This window comes from Dunckerocampus dactyliophorus, chromosome 19, assembly GCF_027744805.1.
Source record: "Dunckerocampus dactyliophorus isolate RoL2022-P2 chromosome 19, RoL_Ddac_1.1, whole genome shotgun sequence".
NCBI lineage: Eukaryota > Metazoa > Chordata > Actinopteri > Syngnathiformes > Syngnathidae > Dunckerocampus > Dunckerocampus dactyliophorus.
The window spans coordinates 19,391,147-19,406,341 of record NC_072837.1 but is presented as its reverse complement, the minus strand read 5'-3'; the positions used below and the strand labels follow the sequence as shown (position 1 = coordinate 19,406,341).

General features: G+C 42.1%; 2 protein-coding genes across 5 annotated transcripts in view; both read left to right on the top strand.

Annotated features, from left to right (window-relative positions):
• Nucleotides 1–7,635, top strand: part of evlb (Enah/Vasp-like b) — a 45,735-nt gene extending 38,100 nt beyond the window's left edge. For 2 of the 3 annotated variants that reach the window (XM_054761525.1, XM_054761523.1), the window contains exons 5-13: nucleotides 3,518–3,585; nucleotides 3,657–3,895; nucleotides 3,962–4,059; nucleotides 5,460–5,499; nucleotides 5,586–5,637; nucleotides 5,828–5,885; nucleotides 6,583–6,643; nucleotides 6,715–6,772; nucleotides 7,132–7,635. In XM_054761525.1, the coding sequence (XP_054617500.1) occupies nucleotides 3,518–3,585; nucleotides 3,657–3,895; nucleotides 3,962–4,059; nucleotides 5,460–5,499; nucleotides 5,586–5,637; nucleotides 5,828–5,885; nucleotides 6,583–6,643; nucleotides 6,715–6,772; nucleotides 7,132–7,169 (712 nt within the window). In that variant the 3' untranslated portion in view covers nucleotides 7,170–7,635. The remainder of the gene's footprint in view (nucleotides 1–3,517; nucleotides 3,586–3,656; nucleotides 3,896–3,961; nucleotides 4,060–5,459; nucleotides 5,500–5,585; nucleotides 5,638–5,827; nucleotides 5,886–6,582; nucleotides 6,644–6,714; nucleotides 6,773–7,131) is intronic. The other variant, XM_054761524.1, reaches the window with a different exon arrangement.
• Nucleotides 7,636–8,319: 684 nt separating this feature from the next.
• On the top strand, nucleotides 8,320–14,988 carry yy1b (YY1 transcription factor b). 2 transcript variants are annotated; one of them, XM_054761527.1, is made up of 5 exons: nucleotides 8,320–9,168; nucleotides 10,473–10,635; nucleotides 10,714–10,774; nucleotides 11,161–11,319; nucleotides 14,261–14,988. In XM_054761527.1, the coding sequence occupies exons 1-5, from the start codon at nucleotides 8,589–8,591 to the stop codon at nucleotides 14,441–14,443; spliced, it is 1,146 nt and encodes a 381-aa protein (XP_054617502.1). In that variant the 5' UTR covers nucleotides 8,320–8,588; the 3' UTR covers nucleotides 14,444–14,988. The 2 variants fall into 2 exon arrangements, with proteins under 2 accessions (XP_054617502.1, XP_054617503.1); XM_054761528.1 differs by having other exon boundaries at nucleotides 8,356–9,168; nucleotides 10,485–10,635.
• The last annotated feature ends 207 nt before the right edge of the window (nucleotides 14,989–15,195 follow it).

Genomic DNA, 15,195 nt, shown 5'->3' with positions numbered 1-15,195 from the left:
CTGAAAAACAAAAACAATCAACTAGTTTCAGGGCGACTACGAAGAGGAAGGAGGTTGAAGGGAGAAGCCTGTCTCTCACACAAACTCACGTACGCGCTGTATAACTCAGCCAATGAGATGAGAGCGTAGGCGGTGCCCTGATAATCAGCCAATGAGAGCGTGAAGCGTCAGGAGGCGTCACCAAGCGTACTCTGTTAGTCATGGAAAATGTTTCCCTCTCTGTCGCGTGAGCTATTCAAATCGAATTTCTGAACTTGCGCCGACTTGACGCTTTACGTTATATGGAATTTCTTGCGTAATACGATACAAAAACTTGACATAAATTCTTTACGTTCAGTGGAATTTACGTAAAAGGAGGTTTATGTGATGCGAGGTACTACTGTACAACATTTTTACTTTACTCTCAGAAAATTCACTTTTTTTTTCATTCCTGGGGTTGTTTTTTTTGTTTTTTCCCAAACATTTCCTGCTGAAAAAAACCTAAACTAATAAAAATACTCACACTGACTCAGTTTGGACTTTTTCTGCTCAGGGAGGCGAATGAAAAAAAAAAAAAGCTGCTTCCAAATCCTCTTTGGTGATGTAACCCTCTTCCAAATGAGTCCAACCTTTGACCTTTAGCAGACAGCTCATTGGTTTCATGTTGGATTAAAAAAAAAGAGAGAGATTGTTGACTTAAAATAAAAAAACTAACACAAATCTCCCGGCGCACCCAAATAACAATTTCAAGCGGACGTGCCGTCATTTCAACTCATTGAGGACGGTGATCCTCATCACTTAAAGCTCATTTTTATTCATGGCTCAGGTTGTCCCTTTAAGCTAAACAGTCCTAAAATACATCCAACATGGTGACAATGCCCCCAACGTGGCGTGTTTAGCCAGACAAAACCCCCTTTCTGTGTGTTGCGCTACACAGTGTAGTCGTGTGGTGTATTTTTAGTGTCTGACAACAAGGCACCGTTGCAAAGTATCATCTGACAAAGCAGCGGGCGAACTCTGAGTGAACCCAAAGACGAGCAGTGGTCAGGATTATTACACTGCTGTGTGTGTGTGTGTGTGTGTGTGTGTGTGTGTGTGTGTGTGGCATGCAGTGACGTGACCATGAGCTAGACGTTTGTTTACGTTGACTGTATTCCCCAAAGAGTCATCCAGCGGCGTTGTTGTAATCTCATCTAAGCTACTGTACATACCTTCAGTTCCACCACCAGCACACCACAAACTCTTGTAGAAAGTCTTCCCTGAAGAACGGAAGCGGCGCGACCTTACATGTACTTGAACGTTCACTTCCTGGAGGTACAAGGTGGCCCAATACTTTTGCCTTTATAGTTCCTGTAGAGCGGGGGTGTTTCCCCCCTCCCAGTGAGGGTCACATAGTGACCGATGAAAGGATGCCACACATGTAGCGATGCTAGCAAGTTAGTGTATATATGCTGTATACCAGGGGTGTCCAAATTGTGGCCCGGGGGCCATTTGCAGCCAGCGGCTGTGATTTTATTGGCCTGCAGCACAGCCTAAAAATGTAATGTAGCAAGAAAACTACACACAAAAAAACACCAGCAGCAAAAATGGGAAAGTCAAAGTATTATTTTAAGAGAGGAGTTGTAATCTAGCAAGGAAAAAAAACATCATTCCACAAGATTAAAACAGTATTGTGAGGATTTGTCTGACACTTGCAGAGGCGTACACCCATGTGGATGAAACAGTCTTTTTAATACTACAAAACAGCTCAGGAACAAAAAGTTACGATGCCATGGAACGAAAAGGGCATTGCGGAAAAATGGAATAATATGCAACTTAAAGGAATACCAAAGCTGCTCAGGCGGAGCTACAAACAAAGCCGTGGGGAAAAACCAGGCAGGACTGGATGGCCGACGGCAGCAGCACAGATCTTGGCTTGGAGGTTCAGGCACGAGGAATCACCGAGTGCCATCCAGTCGCCACAGGTGAGCTAAAAAGGAGTGACAGACAATGAGGCACAGCTGTGCCTGTTCTGTAGCTCCGCCCACTAGAGATCCCCAGGATCTGTGTGATAAAACAAAAGCAGATAATGAACAAGGGAAAGGAAATATGACACAAATAATAACCTGAACCCAAAATGGATAACTGGTGTCGACGCCAGGCGTGACAAGTATGAGGATGTCAAGAAATGTCATGTCAGTAGCATGAGGTTGAAATATTCAAGAAAAAAGGTTTGTTGTTTTTTTTAAGTCAAAAACAATCAATAGAGTGGAAATTTTTGGAAACTTAAGTTGGGGGAAAATTTATAAAATTTGAATAAAGTCAAAATATTAGGAGAATAAAATACAAGAATAAAGTTGAGATATTTGAGAAAAAAAATAAAGTAAAAATATCAAGAGAAAAAAAAAATTCTAATGAGAAAAAAGTTGCATTTTTTTTATAAATAAATAAAAACAAAAATAAAATTAAAAAAAATTAAAAAAAAAATGTTGCAATTTTATGAGAATAAACTTAAAATGAGGAAAAATATCATTTTTGTTACAATGTTGAAATAAAGAAAAAAATCTTTTTTTTAAAGATATAAAGTTCTAATTACGAGAAGAACATTTACAAGAGGGAAGCTGAAATGAAATAGTTGTGAAATAAAGAAAACACGGAAATGGAAAAAACAGATGGAATTTTCCAGGAGTCAAAAGTCAAAATATTAAGAAAAAAAGTCACAATTTTACAAAACAGAAACTGGTATTATTTTGGAAAAAAAGTCTTTTTCAGTATCATTTCACCTATATTAAAAAGCCCAAATGCTTCTTAGCACATCTCTATGTGGTGCTTGACTAAATATCCAAGTGGCCCCTGCCTCCTTTCATTTTTCACCATGTGGCCCTCGGTGGAAAAGGTTTGGACGCCCCTGCTGCATGCTGGAGTTCGTCCCAGCGTCGTCACAGAGCTGGAAAAGCATATTGTTAATATCAGCTTCGCTCTTCGCTCTTTTTCCCCCACCTTTGCGTTCTTTTTATTTTCCAAACACAGCGTTCGCTCGCTCTATTGCGGTTCACCTTTCGCGGATTTGCTGTTTTTGTGTTTTTGTGTAATGAAAGCAGGGATTTCATTTCATCTTTCTTCTTGTAATGTTGACTTTATTCCAGCCATATTTAGCCTTTATTCTTGTCATGTTGTAACCTTTTACACAACCCAGTTGGCCAAAAATGCCAGTTTTATTGACTGTTTTGTTTGCTTTTCATAATCTTACAACTTTGAGAGCAGTTCTTGAATATTTGAAGTTTATGCAACTAAAGTGAGGTTAGTTTTCCTCGTGATAGCACCACCTTATTCTCCTAAAATTACAACTGTTTTTTCTCTAATGTTTTTTACATTATTCTTATAAAATTGCTGCTGATTTTTCCATTTGTGCTGTTTTTTTTTTTAGTTTTCCTGTTATATTTTTAGAATGTGCCACAAGCCAATAAAAAAACACCCCTGATGCAGCCAGTATAAAGATGTGTGTGCGTGTGTGTGTGTGCGTGTGCGTGTGCGTGCGTGCGTGCGTGCGTGCGTGCAGGCAGATGATGGAGCAGCAGCAGCAGATGCAAGCCCACATGGAGCGAGAGCGACGCTCCTCCAACTCAGGTAGTGACGTCACACTCCTCACGTTATTCCTGTTTGGTGCAAAAGAAGCCACCCTGATGCGTTCCCCCCAGGTTCTCCTTTCCAAGGCCACCCCGCGGTGCTCTCTGTGGCGCCCCCCGTCGTACCTCCCCCCGCCAACATGGGGGCGGCTCCTCCTCCACCGCCGCCACCCCCGGGGCCTCCGCCGCCTTCCGCCGGGGCACCTCCGCCTCCCCTCCCTCCTCCGCTGCCGAGTCACGGGGAGGAGCCGGCGGCCCCGACGGGTCTCGCCGCCATGATTGCGGGCGCCAAGCTGCGCCGCGTTCAAAGAGTGAGTTGTTCAGTTTTGTAAATATCGCTGGGGGACATCTCAACCCACGTCCTTTCCTCTCACCAGCCGGAGGACAGCACGCCCAGCGCCAAGAACGAAGTCAACCGGACGAGCGGCGGCAGCGGAGGGCTGATGGAGGAGATGAACGCTCTGTTGGCGCGAAGGTCAGACAATTTAACATGATTAGGAATTTGATGCTTGAATTTGCATGTTCAAGGTTTGGAAAGTGCTTGAAAATATGACAAAGAGCTGCCCGACACCCCCGCTCAATCACACCGGCACCCCATCGGACTTGGGCCCCCTCCACAGCCATGCGCGTCCCACGGCCCCCGGCCTTGGCGTCATTCCAGACAGTGATCGCAAGCTCAAGAAAGAAACGGTGGTGAAATGAATACTTGAACTTAGTACTTATTTAATATTTAGTATATAGTACTTATTTACCTAGTATAGTTGTACTACTCTGGGCAGCACTTTGGAAACGCCTCCTAAAATGTGCTCTATAAAGAAAATGCATTGGGTTGGGTTGGACTGACAGCATCGTTTGCTTGTGAGGCAGCAGAACTCAAATAAAACCTTCTTCACCGTAAGACAACGTTGTATGTTGACAGCAGAAAGGTTCCTCCCTGGGGGGTCATTCATCAGATACTTCCAACACAGACAAATAACATGTATTCAAGTATCTTGTATGTCCATAGCTTCTTTTTGTGCTCAATAAACTAGTGTGAAAAAAGACATACTGTAAATGTATGACGCAAAAATAAGATAAAAATGGGATGTTTATAGCAAAACATTGTGTTTTTGTGAGGTCAATGAATCAATGATTTTTTACGATGAATAAATAAGACTAATGCAAAGGCATCTGTGTAACGTATGGCAAGAAAATGAAACTAAAATGATTTGTCAAGTCAAGGTGATATACTGCATCTTAGTGAGGAAAATTAACCAAATATATTTTTTAAAAATGTATAAATGATACCTATTCAAACATACTGTGTAATGTGTAACAATAACATTTCATTACAATTATTTGTAAGAGGTTATAGCAAAATATTGTGTCTTTGTTTATTAAAGAAATATATTTTTACATTCATAAATAAAACCTAAACAAACACATAATGTATAATATGTAAAACAATTAAATAAAATTACAATTATATGACGATGTAATTATAGCAAAATATTGCGTTTCTCTGAGGGACATTAATTACAAAAATGTAATGAATAAATACGACCTATGCAAGCACATACTGTGTATTGTATATAATTAACTTAACTAAAATGACTTGATCATTTATAGCAAAACATTGTGTGTTTCTGAGGTAAATGAAAATAAATAAATGAAAGATATGCAGTAAAATATAGAGATAGGACATGTATTTACTGATATAATAGGAAATAAATCAGCACTTCCAAAATGAGGGTTAGTGAGAAAGATGACTTCACCAATGACAGTACAAAATAAGATGTGAGGAGCAGGAACACGTGCTAAGAAAGAGTTACACGTAGCCTTGGAAGTCATTTTACTGATTTGGATATCTAACATGGCGCCTTTTCTTGCTCCCAGAAGAAAAGCAGCGTCAGAGAAGCCGGAAGACAACCAAAATGTGAGTGTGCACCTCCCACCTCATATAATAACCACCGTCACCGTGCAAGTGGGGAGAAAACACTGTCATGCCGTGTCTTCCTTTAGGATGACCCAAATTCTTCATCGCCCAACACCAGGGGGAGTCACAACTCCACAGGTGGGCTAACATTTTTCCGTTCATATTGTTTTTTGTGGTCTACAGCATCGTTCTCCATCGTTACGTTTATTTACACACCACTGGAGACTGTGTAGTTCCTGCATATCTGTGTATAAACCACACGTGGTCATATAAATGCATAATGTATGCTGTTTTTTATTTGTGCCAAACACTTGCCAATGTCGCCAAGATGGTGCTAAAAAGCCCTGGGACCGAGCCAACTCCGTGGACAGGTCCATGGCTGCAAGGTAAGAGCACCACACGTCTTACTGTGCACCACAATATCACACAAGTGCATTATTGTTATTATTATTAGGGGTGCACGATAATCATCGGGCTGATATGAGGGAATTATCACGCCATACCGAGAAATCCGATAACATTAAAAATAGCTCAGATAACCGATATTAAAAAAACGTTCCAATGGGGTGCGGGTGGAAAAATCAAGCGCTCCTTTTTTTCCTGCCTGTGATGTTAAACGGCCTGTTGTTGTTCACAACAGGCTGTTGTTCACTTGTAAACAAACATTTACTTTCCGAGGAAGACGTTTCGGATGCTAGTTGTACCAAATGCTCTGCGATGAGGGGGAAAAACCCCATGGAGCACACAAAACAACCTTAGCAGCCACCTGAAATGCCAGCGCGGCAGCATTTGAAAAGTGCAAAAGGTTTGCCAGAGATCTCCTTGGCAGCGCACCGGCTGCGTGTGCCAGAATACAGTGCACCTTGCTGGGCCACGCCAGGTGGCTCCTGCCGCTCTATACTCCGGTTCTTCTGACCACCGGAGTCTTTTGAATCTTTCTTTCCTCCGAGTGTGCACAAACTACAGTTAAATGAAAATTTTAAAAGTAGATTTCAGAAGTACAAAGTTATCGGTTTCAGTTTTTTTAAAAAAAGATATGCATGTCTAATTATGATGGTTGGTATTTTTCCTATGATAATGCAGGATACGACCAGCGGGGAGTGCCAACGACACAGACTCGCTAGACATGGATAGAATGAAACAGGTGGGAAGGATTGTGTTTTTGTAAAGGCTCTGGCCAAGAGAATAAATCCAAAATGATTCTTGTTCCCTTAGGAAATCTTGGAAGAAGTGTTCCGTGAGTTGCACAAAGTGAAGGAAGAAATAATTGATGGTAAGTTTACATTTTATCTGTTTAAGATTTAACTTGAATGGGAACCAGTTTGATGTTGCAATGCACGCTGGTGGACACTGGAGGGCACTATAAGCATTAGCTTCTAACCACAAACACATACTATGGAGCACAGTGTACAGTCACACGTGTTTGGTTGTATTAAAAAACAATCAGCATTGGCAGATTTTTGGTCCAAAAAAGTAACTTTTTGTAATGAATGTATTTATCCATTTATTCTCTGAAAATACACGGTTTTCTTGCAGAAAACACATCTCAGCCACTCTAAGTCATAAATCATTTGTCATGTTGTCATTACAAGCCTGACTCTCTTGTCTTTGTGTTCTCTCCCTCCTCCGTAGCCATTAGACATGAACTCAGTCGAGTTAGCACGACATAATCTTCCAGAAACACGCGCCTCTTTAAGCAGAAGGAGGACGAGGAGGAGGAGAAGTCAGGCTCAAACTGTGACATTCACTGTGGTGTTGAGGCGCCGCCATGTTGCTGTGACACTTGTGAGTGACAAGTGTGTGTGACATTGACTTTGTGCTTCTCCAGGGAGCCGTGTGTGTGTGTGTGTGTGTGTGTGTGTGTGTGTGTGTGAAGGGACGCTATACAATTTTTACATTTCTGTCTCTTTGTTGCCCACTTTGTTCCTCTGTCTCTGTTTGGCTGAAAGAACACTAGAAGATTCTATATATTTGGATTGTTTTATGCTTTTCAAAGGATTATTTCACATTTTTACATGTTTACTCTCATTCTTATTACCCTTACTTTCATATTTCTCATTATTGATGTATTCCTAGAGGAAACGTCATCAGTAACAATGAGGAGAATATGATAGTAAAGATAAAACTATTATTGCACATATTTGTAATTCGTTCAGTTTTATATTATTCACTTATGAACTGTACAACCAAATGTTTCTCATCATCTGACCTGTATTTGTTTTATATTTTTATTAGATATTAATCTTTATGGCCAACACAGCAATGCAGCTTTGACCAACGACAAACAGTGGGGGAACATTGCAAACTTTTGAACAGAATAATAATAATAAGAAGAAGAAGAATAAATAACACATGGGAGTATTTGTGGTCATGTTGTTAATAATCATTTTTTTTAATGTTTATTGGCTGCCAGTATTGTTCATTTTATTATCTTTATGACAAAGTGCTTCCTTGTTGGACAGTGGAGAGGGGAAAAAAGAAAACGCACTGACTTTGAAATTAATTCAAATAAAACTGTGAACAACGTCTTGGATAATTAAGCCTCACTGTTTCATTTAATGTGTGTGTGTGTGTGTGTGTTTTTAATATTTAAAAAATATATTTGTATGAATATGTATGAGTTCCAATGCAGTCAGTTATGGGCTATTTTTGGATATGGGTGCCAGATACAGGAAAGAGCAATTAAAACACCCATGCCAAACGTTTGCTACGACATAAAAAAAAAGTTGTTAAACATAGTGTTTCAGCAATTTACAGTGGTAATTGGGTATTTATTTCTTGAATTGTGTGTACATTAAACAAACAACAACAAAAACAAGAAACGTTGAAACAAGAATCTTCCGCCTTTGGTATTCGCGTCTCGCTCAAGCCTCGCGATGTTTCCCTACGAGGGCGCAAAGTGGCGACGAGATCTGGTGTGGGACTGGAGAGTGGCGATAGTTGGTGCCGAAGAAGAGGCATCGCAGGCGGGCAGAAGCAAGAGCCGAGCTGGGGGGCGTGTGAGAGCAAACGTGGTGGGTGCTTAATCCCCACCAAAACAGTATCACAAACACGGCGTGAATGAGACAGGCAAGCTGGCGGACTTCAACATGGCATCCGGAGATACGCTGTACATAGCGACAGACGGCTCGGAGATGCCGGCCGAGATCGTGGAGCTCCACGAGATAGAGGTGGAGACCATACCGGTGGAGACCATTGAGACCACGGTGGTCGGCGGCGACGACGACGACGACGACGACGACGATGATGATGAGGAGGAGGAGGAGGACGAAGACGACGATGAACAGCCCATGATTGCGCTTCAGCCGCTGGACAACCACAGCTCTATCCACCATCACCACCCGGAGGTGATCCTGGTTCAGACCCGGGAGGAGGTGGTCGGCGGGGATGATTGCGATCTGCACACGGATGACGGCGGCGGGGGATTCGAAGACCAGATCCTCATCCCGGTGCCGGCCCCCGGGGTGGAGGACGAGTACATCGAGCAGACTTTGGTGACTGTTGCTGGGAAGAGCTCCGTGGGTAGAGTGAAGCGGGGAGGCGGTGGGAAGAAAGCGGGCAAAAAGAGCTATTTGAGTGGCTCGGAGGCCGGAGCGAGGAAATGGGAACAGAAGCAGGTGCAGATAAAGACACTGGAGGGGGAATTCTCGGTGACGATGTGGGCGTCGGGTGAGTAGCGTTAGCCCAGCTGCGGCTGTCACATATCGGCTACATGAGGCCTCATTGCCAGGGCGTTGTCCTTGCTGCACCCGACTACTTCCTGGAACGTTCCGGTTGCAACCACCATGAGAAGCGACAACCCGAGCGAGATTTTGTTTTGTTTTCGACGTGAAATCTCGGCTCGGTGCGCGGAAATGTGTTTATGTTTTGACGGGAAGCCATGTTTTAAGTGTTACTGGGCGCCGCCATATTCCCCGAGTCTGAGAAGTATGGCGGCGGCCCCGAAAAATGGCGATGGCGGTTAGGTGGTTACGGCGGCAGCCGTGCTCTCAGCGGAGGGAGAGAGGCACACACTGTCGTTTTTTTGTTATTTACAGATCGAAACACGCCGGCGTTGTGGCGTTGACACATTCCCGGAGCATTTTGTTGAGTACACGTTCACATTAGGGTCTGTTTTTCCCCCCAATTTTAGTTCAGTTTAGCTACAAGCTATCTTGTATTAGCCGTTAGCAGCTCAGCTAACAGTTGGCCTTATTGCGCCTTGACAAGGTGTCAGTAAATCTGTCGACGTTGTTTAACAAATTAAGGCAGTTACACAAGTTGTTGTTCTCTTATACTGTTTATTTCTGTACTAGTGTCATTGAAAACCACAAAATTAGCGTGCACGTTTATTGGAATGCAATGTTTTCCAGGATGGCGCTATTTTTAGGGCACTCTGATGGTTAGAACTAGAAGTGAAGAGTAGAGCTGTGCGAGTCATGAACGAATCGGTAAAAATTCACGGGTACTCGTACGTTAACTTGTTCACTTACTCACCCACGTGTTTAAATGCGGGACACGCCGGGGGAGGGGTGGAGCTTATTTGTGATGGGGGTGACTCGAGGGAATCGAGTACCCGGTTGACAACTTGTTGCGCACGTGGAAGTTATTGTTCATGCTCTGTGATGGTAACCCTGAAAGAATCGAGTACCTGATTGACTTCAGGGGAAAATGTGCAGCAACGACTAAACACTCCAAACACAGAAATTATCCTAAACTAAAAACCTGCGTTATTTTAGATTTTGCATGATATTCCTGTCTGCTTTTGTAACACTTTCAATGGACAGAATGTGATGACAGTCCACTCACATGGTCCCATAGTTAATAATTACAAAATTCCCTCTTTTTTTAAATTTCACTTTACCTCTGAAATAATCACACATACAGTTGTGTCATTTTCCCGTGCACTGTTGCTGCTGCAGCTGCTTCCCGCAGGTGCTCGCTCAGGGAAATGCCATTGTGTTTTCGGTTCAGTCTCTGTAATGTATTTTTAGATGACAATAAAGACATCGACCACGAGTCGGTGGTGGAGGAGCAGATTGTCGGGGAGAATTCCCCCCCAGATTACTCGGAGTACATGACTGGGAAGAAACTGCCCCCTGGTGGCATCCCGGGCATTGACCTTTCCGACCCCAAGCAACTGGCTGAATTTGCCAGGTGAGTGTTCACCAAAGACATGGTGTCTGAAGGTGGGATTGAAATTATATATACTGTATATTTTTTTCTTTTTAACAGGATGAAGCCCAGGAAAGTCAAAGAAGACGATGCTCCACGGACGATAGCTTGTCCTCATAAAGTAAATTTGATGCCGCACACCTGCACAATATCTGCATCGGCTCATATCACATACTGTATCACACTGAGAACTGTTCTGGTTGCCTTCTTTTGCACAAGGTGCTCACAGCATGCTTGTTATCATGCAAACCACAAATAAGTAATAATAACCAAGCATTATCGTATTTGTAAAGCCAGATGTTTTAAATAGAGTTCCTCTCATTTGCTTTTGCAGGTGTACCAAATGAAATGAGCAGGTACACTTCAGGACTTAGACCTGAAGCCTTTCAAATTAAAAACACAAAGACACCCACACTGTCTATTTTTGTGCGCACCATCTGTGCAGTCTTTTTGTTGTTTTTTTTTTTAACGTGTGTTTGCGTGTGTGACGGCGGTTATTCTCCTCAGGGCTGCACAAAGATGTTCAGGGACAACTCGGCCATGAGGAAGCATCTCCACACCCACGGGCCCCGCGTGCACGTCTGTGCAGAGTGTGGCAAGGCCTTCGTGGAGAGCTCTAAGCTCAAACGCCACCAGCTTGTCCACACGGGGGAGAAACCCTTCCAGGTTGGCTTAGGCTACTGTCACGTAGCACTTACTGCATTAGCCTGTCATCTTAAACATCTCCTTGATGTAACTTGCAACATGAAGGGGATTTAATAGCGCAGTTAGCTGGAGGTTGCGGGGTTAATGGGCTGTTAAATGGATGAAAGGTGCATGGGTCACAGAGTGGCCGATTAAAGCCTCCTCTTCTTTCTGTGGATGAAAAGCTGCTGACCAGCGTTCAAATGGGCACATCTTACCAAATTGAATTAAGGTTTTGTAGTTAACACACTGTTAACCCAAGTCAAGTGGTATTTTTGATCATTTGCAAACAAGACATTGTTTTTACATCATTTTCATGAAGGAATGTGAAAACATCCTGTTTGTTGATGCATTTATTAGAGATGCACGATATCTTTTTTTGCAAACCAATACTGATAACTTTGTGCTCCTCTAGACTGACCCAATAACTTTTTTTGGATATCTATTTTTTCTAATTTAGATTTAAGTGTAGTTTGTGCACATCTGGAGGTAAGAAGTACTGGAACAAATTAGGATTTGTTGATTTGTCCTAATCAGGTATCATGACACTACTACTACCACATCACTACTATCAGGAGAACCAGAGTATAGAGGGGAGGAGCCATGTGGCGTGGCCCAGCAAGGTGCACTGTATTCAGACACATGCTCAGAGCAGTCGGTCCGTGGCCAACTTTTTGCGCTTTTCAAACACGGCGCTGCTAGCGTTTCAGGTGGCTGATAAGGTTTTTTGTGTGCTTGATGGGTTTTCCCCCCCCCCCATTGTGGAGCATTTGGTACAACATCCTTCCTCTGAAAGTGAATGCTTGTTTACAAGTGAGCTCAGGGGAAGTTACGACAAAACTTCCAAGGCAGGAGGAAAAAGGAGCACTTGATTTGCTCACCCGCACAGTACAGGTAAACTTGCCTCATTGGAGCCTTTTTTTTTAAGTTATTGGTTATTTGAGCTATTTTTAATAGGATGTATCGGTATGATGTCTTAATTCCCTCATATCAGCCCAGTAATTATCGGTCCGATAATTATTGTGCACCCCTAGTATTTATTTTAAAAATCCAACAAATGATGCTTAAATTTCCTCTACTGTGACAAAGTTTTGAATTACCTTTTTTTTTCTTTTTTTTAAATGATGTTGAAACAGTAAAACGTGTCCCCAGAGCCTGTTTATGAGCACCAAACGTCATCTCCATCACTTGTTTGCTCTTAAGTTTTTCATGACAAAGGGAAAAACGTCCTTCATCAGGGACTCGCCCCATGTGTACACATGAAGGAGGACAGCTTTTTTAAATAAATAAATTAGTAAATAAATACATACAAAAAAGCAGGCTTCTCTACACATCTTAAAATAAATAATATGTGACCTTGAAGCAATGTTCTGTACGTGGGGTTGGTGCTTTGTGCCAAAGATGTCAACTGCAACACATGACCATATCAGTCTGATTAAAAGAAATTACAGCCGCCCAGGAGGCGTTTTTTTAGGTGCATCATTTATTTATTCAAGTTAGGGCTGTCACATAATTAATCACATGATCAATAAAAATGAAGTGGATAATTTTGCTGGCCTCAATATATTGACATGCGTGTTCGTTGTCCTCCTCTCTCTCTCGCTAACAAACAGATTTGATGACCTGTTTGTTTAATTTATTTAATTTAAAAGCTTGTTACATTTCGCTGACAATGTTCAACACTCTTGGGAAAATAAAGTTGCTTTTGTTACAGTGTACTCGCACTATTATGCCATATATTAGCATTATATTCATGAAAAATATTGTCTCAAAATAATGTTGATAATGGTATCGTTTATCTGCAATAATTTGTGGGACAATTATTGTCCAGCAAAATTTGTTACGGTGACAGGACAAATTCAAGTGGACGGAGATTATTTGGAGCGTGGCGTCCATTTGAGCAGAGGGGGAGGCAAATAATGTATATTGTGTGCTGGAAATGTTAGAGACTGTAAAAAAAAAAAAAAAAAAAAAGAACAACAAAATAATTAGGGCTGCAGCTAACGATTATTTTAATAACCGATAAATTGGTTGATAATTTTTAAATTACTCGGATCGGATTAAAAAAACGCATTTTTAATTTCCGCCTCTGTATTCAAAAATAGAAGATTTGAACTGACAGAGCAAATAAGTGCACAAACACCAGGTTGCTGCTGGAATATTCTGCTAAAATGTTTAATAATAAAAAATATAAATGTTTGTCAAATAGCTTCAGTAAAACAATAAGTGTACACAAAAACACAATCATGATCATTTTCTTAGTTGATGAATCTGAAGCTTGTTTCAGTGAATGGCATAGTGGGTTAGACCATAGATGGACCAAATGAATGTGAAGCAAACACCTGCAGTTAGTGGTTGAAAAGAGGCAAAAATGCCCATCACTGTTTTCCAAAGTCAAAGCTGATATGTGTGAATAACAAAAAGATAATAGGTCTGCTTTCATGGATGACTAAGGAAATTCCAAAATATTCACATTTGAGAGGCTGAAATCAGGATATTTACATATTTAAATCAAGAAACGATTAATTGTTGCGGCTCTCAAAATAGTAGTTCTGTGGTGTCCAAAGTGTGGCCCACAGATCGTTTTTATGATTATTTAAAATGTTTATTATGTATGCTTTTTATTATTACACTTAAAAATAGCCTAAAAAATAAAAACAATTAAAAATTGGGGGAGAGAAAAATGACAAAGTAGAAATGTTGATTTGTTTGGTTTGGTTGGTTTTAGCCAATACAAATAACAGGATGGTCCCCAAATCCTTTGATGTTTCAGTTTGTGGCCCTCGAAGGAAACCCCCCAGCAGTAGTTCATCACACTTGTCAGCAATGTTTTCTTGTTTAGCTGCCAGTTTTCTCAAATACAGCAGTTACACAGCGCTTCCTTTGGGTAGCTAACCTTTGACCTCCTGTTTCCCCTGGGCAGTGCACCTTCGAAGGCTGCGGCAAGCGCTTCTCCCTGGACTTCAACCTGCGCACGCACGTCCGCATCCACACGGGCGACCGGCCGTACGTGTGCCCCTTCGACGGCTGCAATAAGAAATTCGCCCAGTCGACCAACCTCAAGTCTCACATCCTCACACACGCCAAAGCCAAGAATAACCAATGAGGCGGCCGCGGGGTGCGGCCGCGGGGTACGCCCACAGGGACGCGTCCTCACGGAATGACAAGACTTTTATTCTATGACTAAAACAACACCTGACAGACTTTTTCCAGAGAAAAAAAAGACACTGAGTGTGCTCTCCTGCATCTCGTCGCTTTGGCTGTCATTTCCAATCAGAAACACGGTGACGACAAACCCCCTTCCCACTCTCCAAAAGGCCCGATGCGGTCCCTCCAGGCCCCCCTAGATTGCTCAAGACCGAGCCCAGGGAGAAAAACATCAGAGACTTATTTTTACCAGAGCGAGCAGCGAGGCGCATATCTACTGTTTGTTGTTTTCATGGAGTCACATGGCTTTTATTTGCCTTTCAGGTGTGCATATTGTACGCCTTTGTTTCACCACCAAGCTGTAATGTTTGCATCCGCACACTAATCCATGCTAACCACACAATAACCTCCTGTACTTGTATCATATGGCTGTATTGGACTTGCATAGACATTTAGAGGTGGGATTAGATTTTTTTTTTTTTTTTTTTTTTTTTTTTCGTGTTTAACCAGTTAATCTTCTAGTCGCAGCCAGGTGGGCATCACTTCCTTTTTTATTTTGTTAGAATGTCATGTACAGACAATAATCAATAACCTCTCCCGTGTTGCACCCATGTGTATCAATAAAGCGACACCACGCCAGCACTGTTGGATTATAACGCAACTGTGTCTTAACTGCGACATTTTCCTGTGGTTTTCTTCATGTTGCATCTT

Bases quoted from the DNA above. Each gene is read 5' to 3' on its own strand.
- yy1b (XM_054761527.1), top strand. From the start codon at position 8,589: ATGGCATCCGGAGATACGCTGTACATAGCGACAGACGGCTCGGAGATG. The intron at 9,169-10,472 runs GTGAGTAGCGTT...ATGTATTTTTAG, and splicing joins GGTGACGATGTGGGCGTCGG to ATGACAATAAAGACATCGAC. The intron at 10,775-11,160 runs GTAAATTTGATG...TATTCTCCTCAG, and splicing joins CGATAGCTTGTCCTCATAAA to GGCTGCACAAAGATGTTCAG.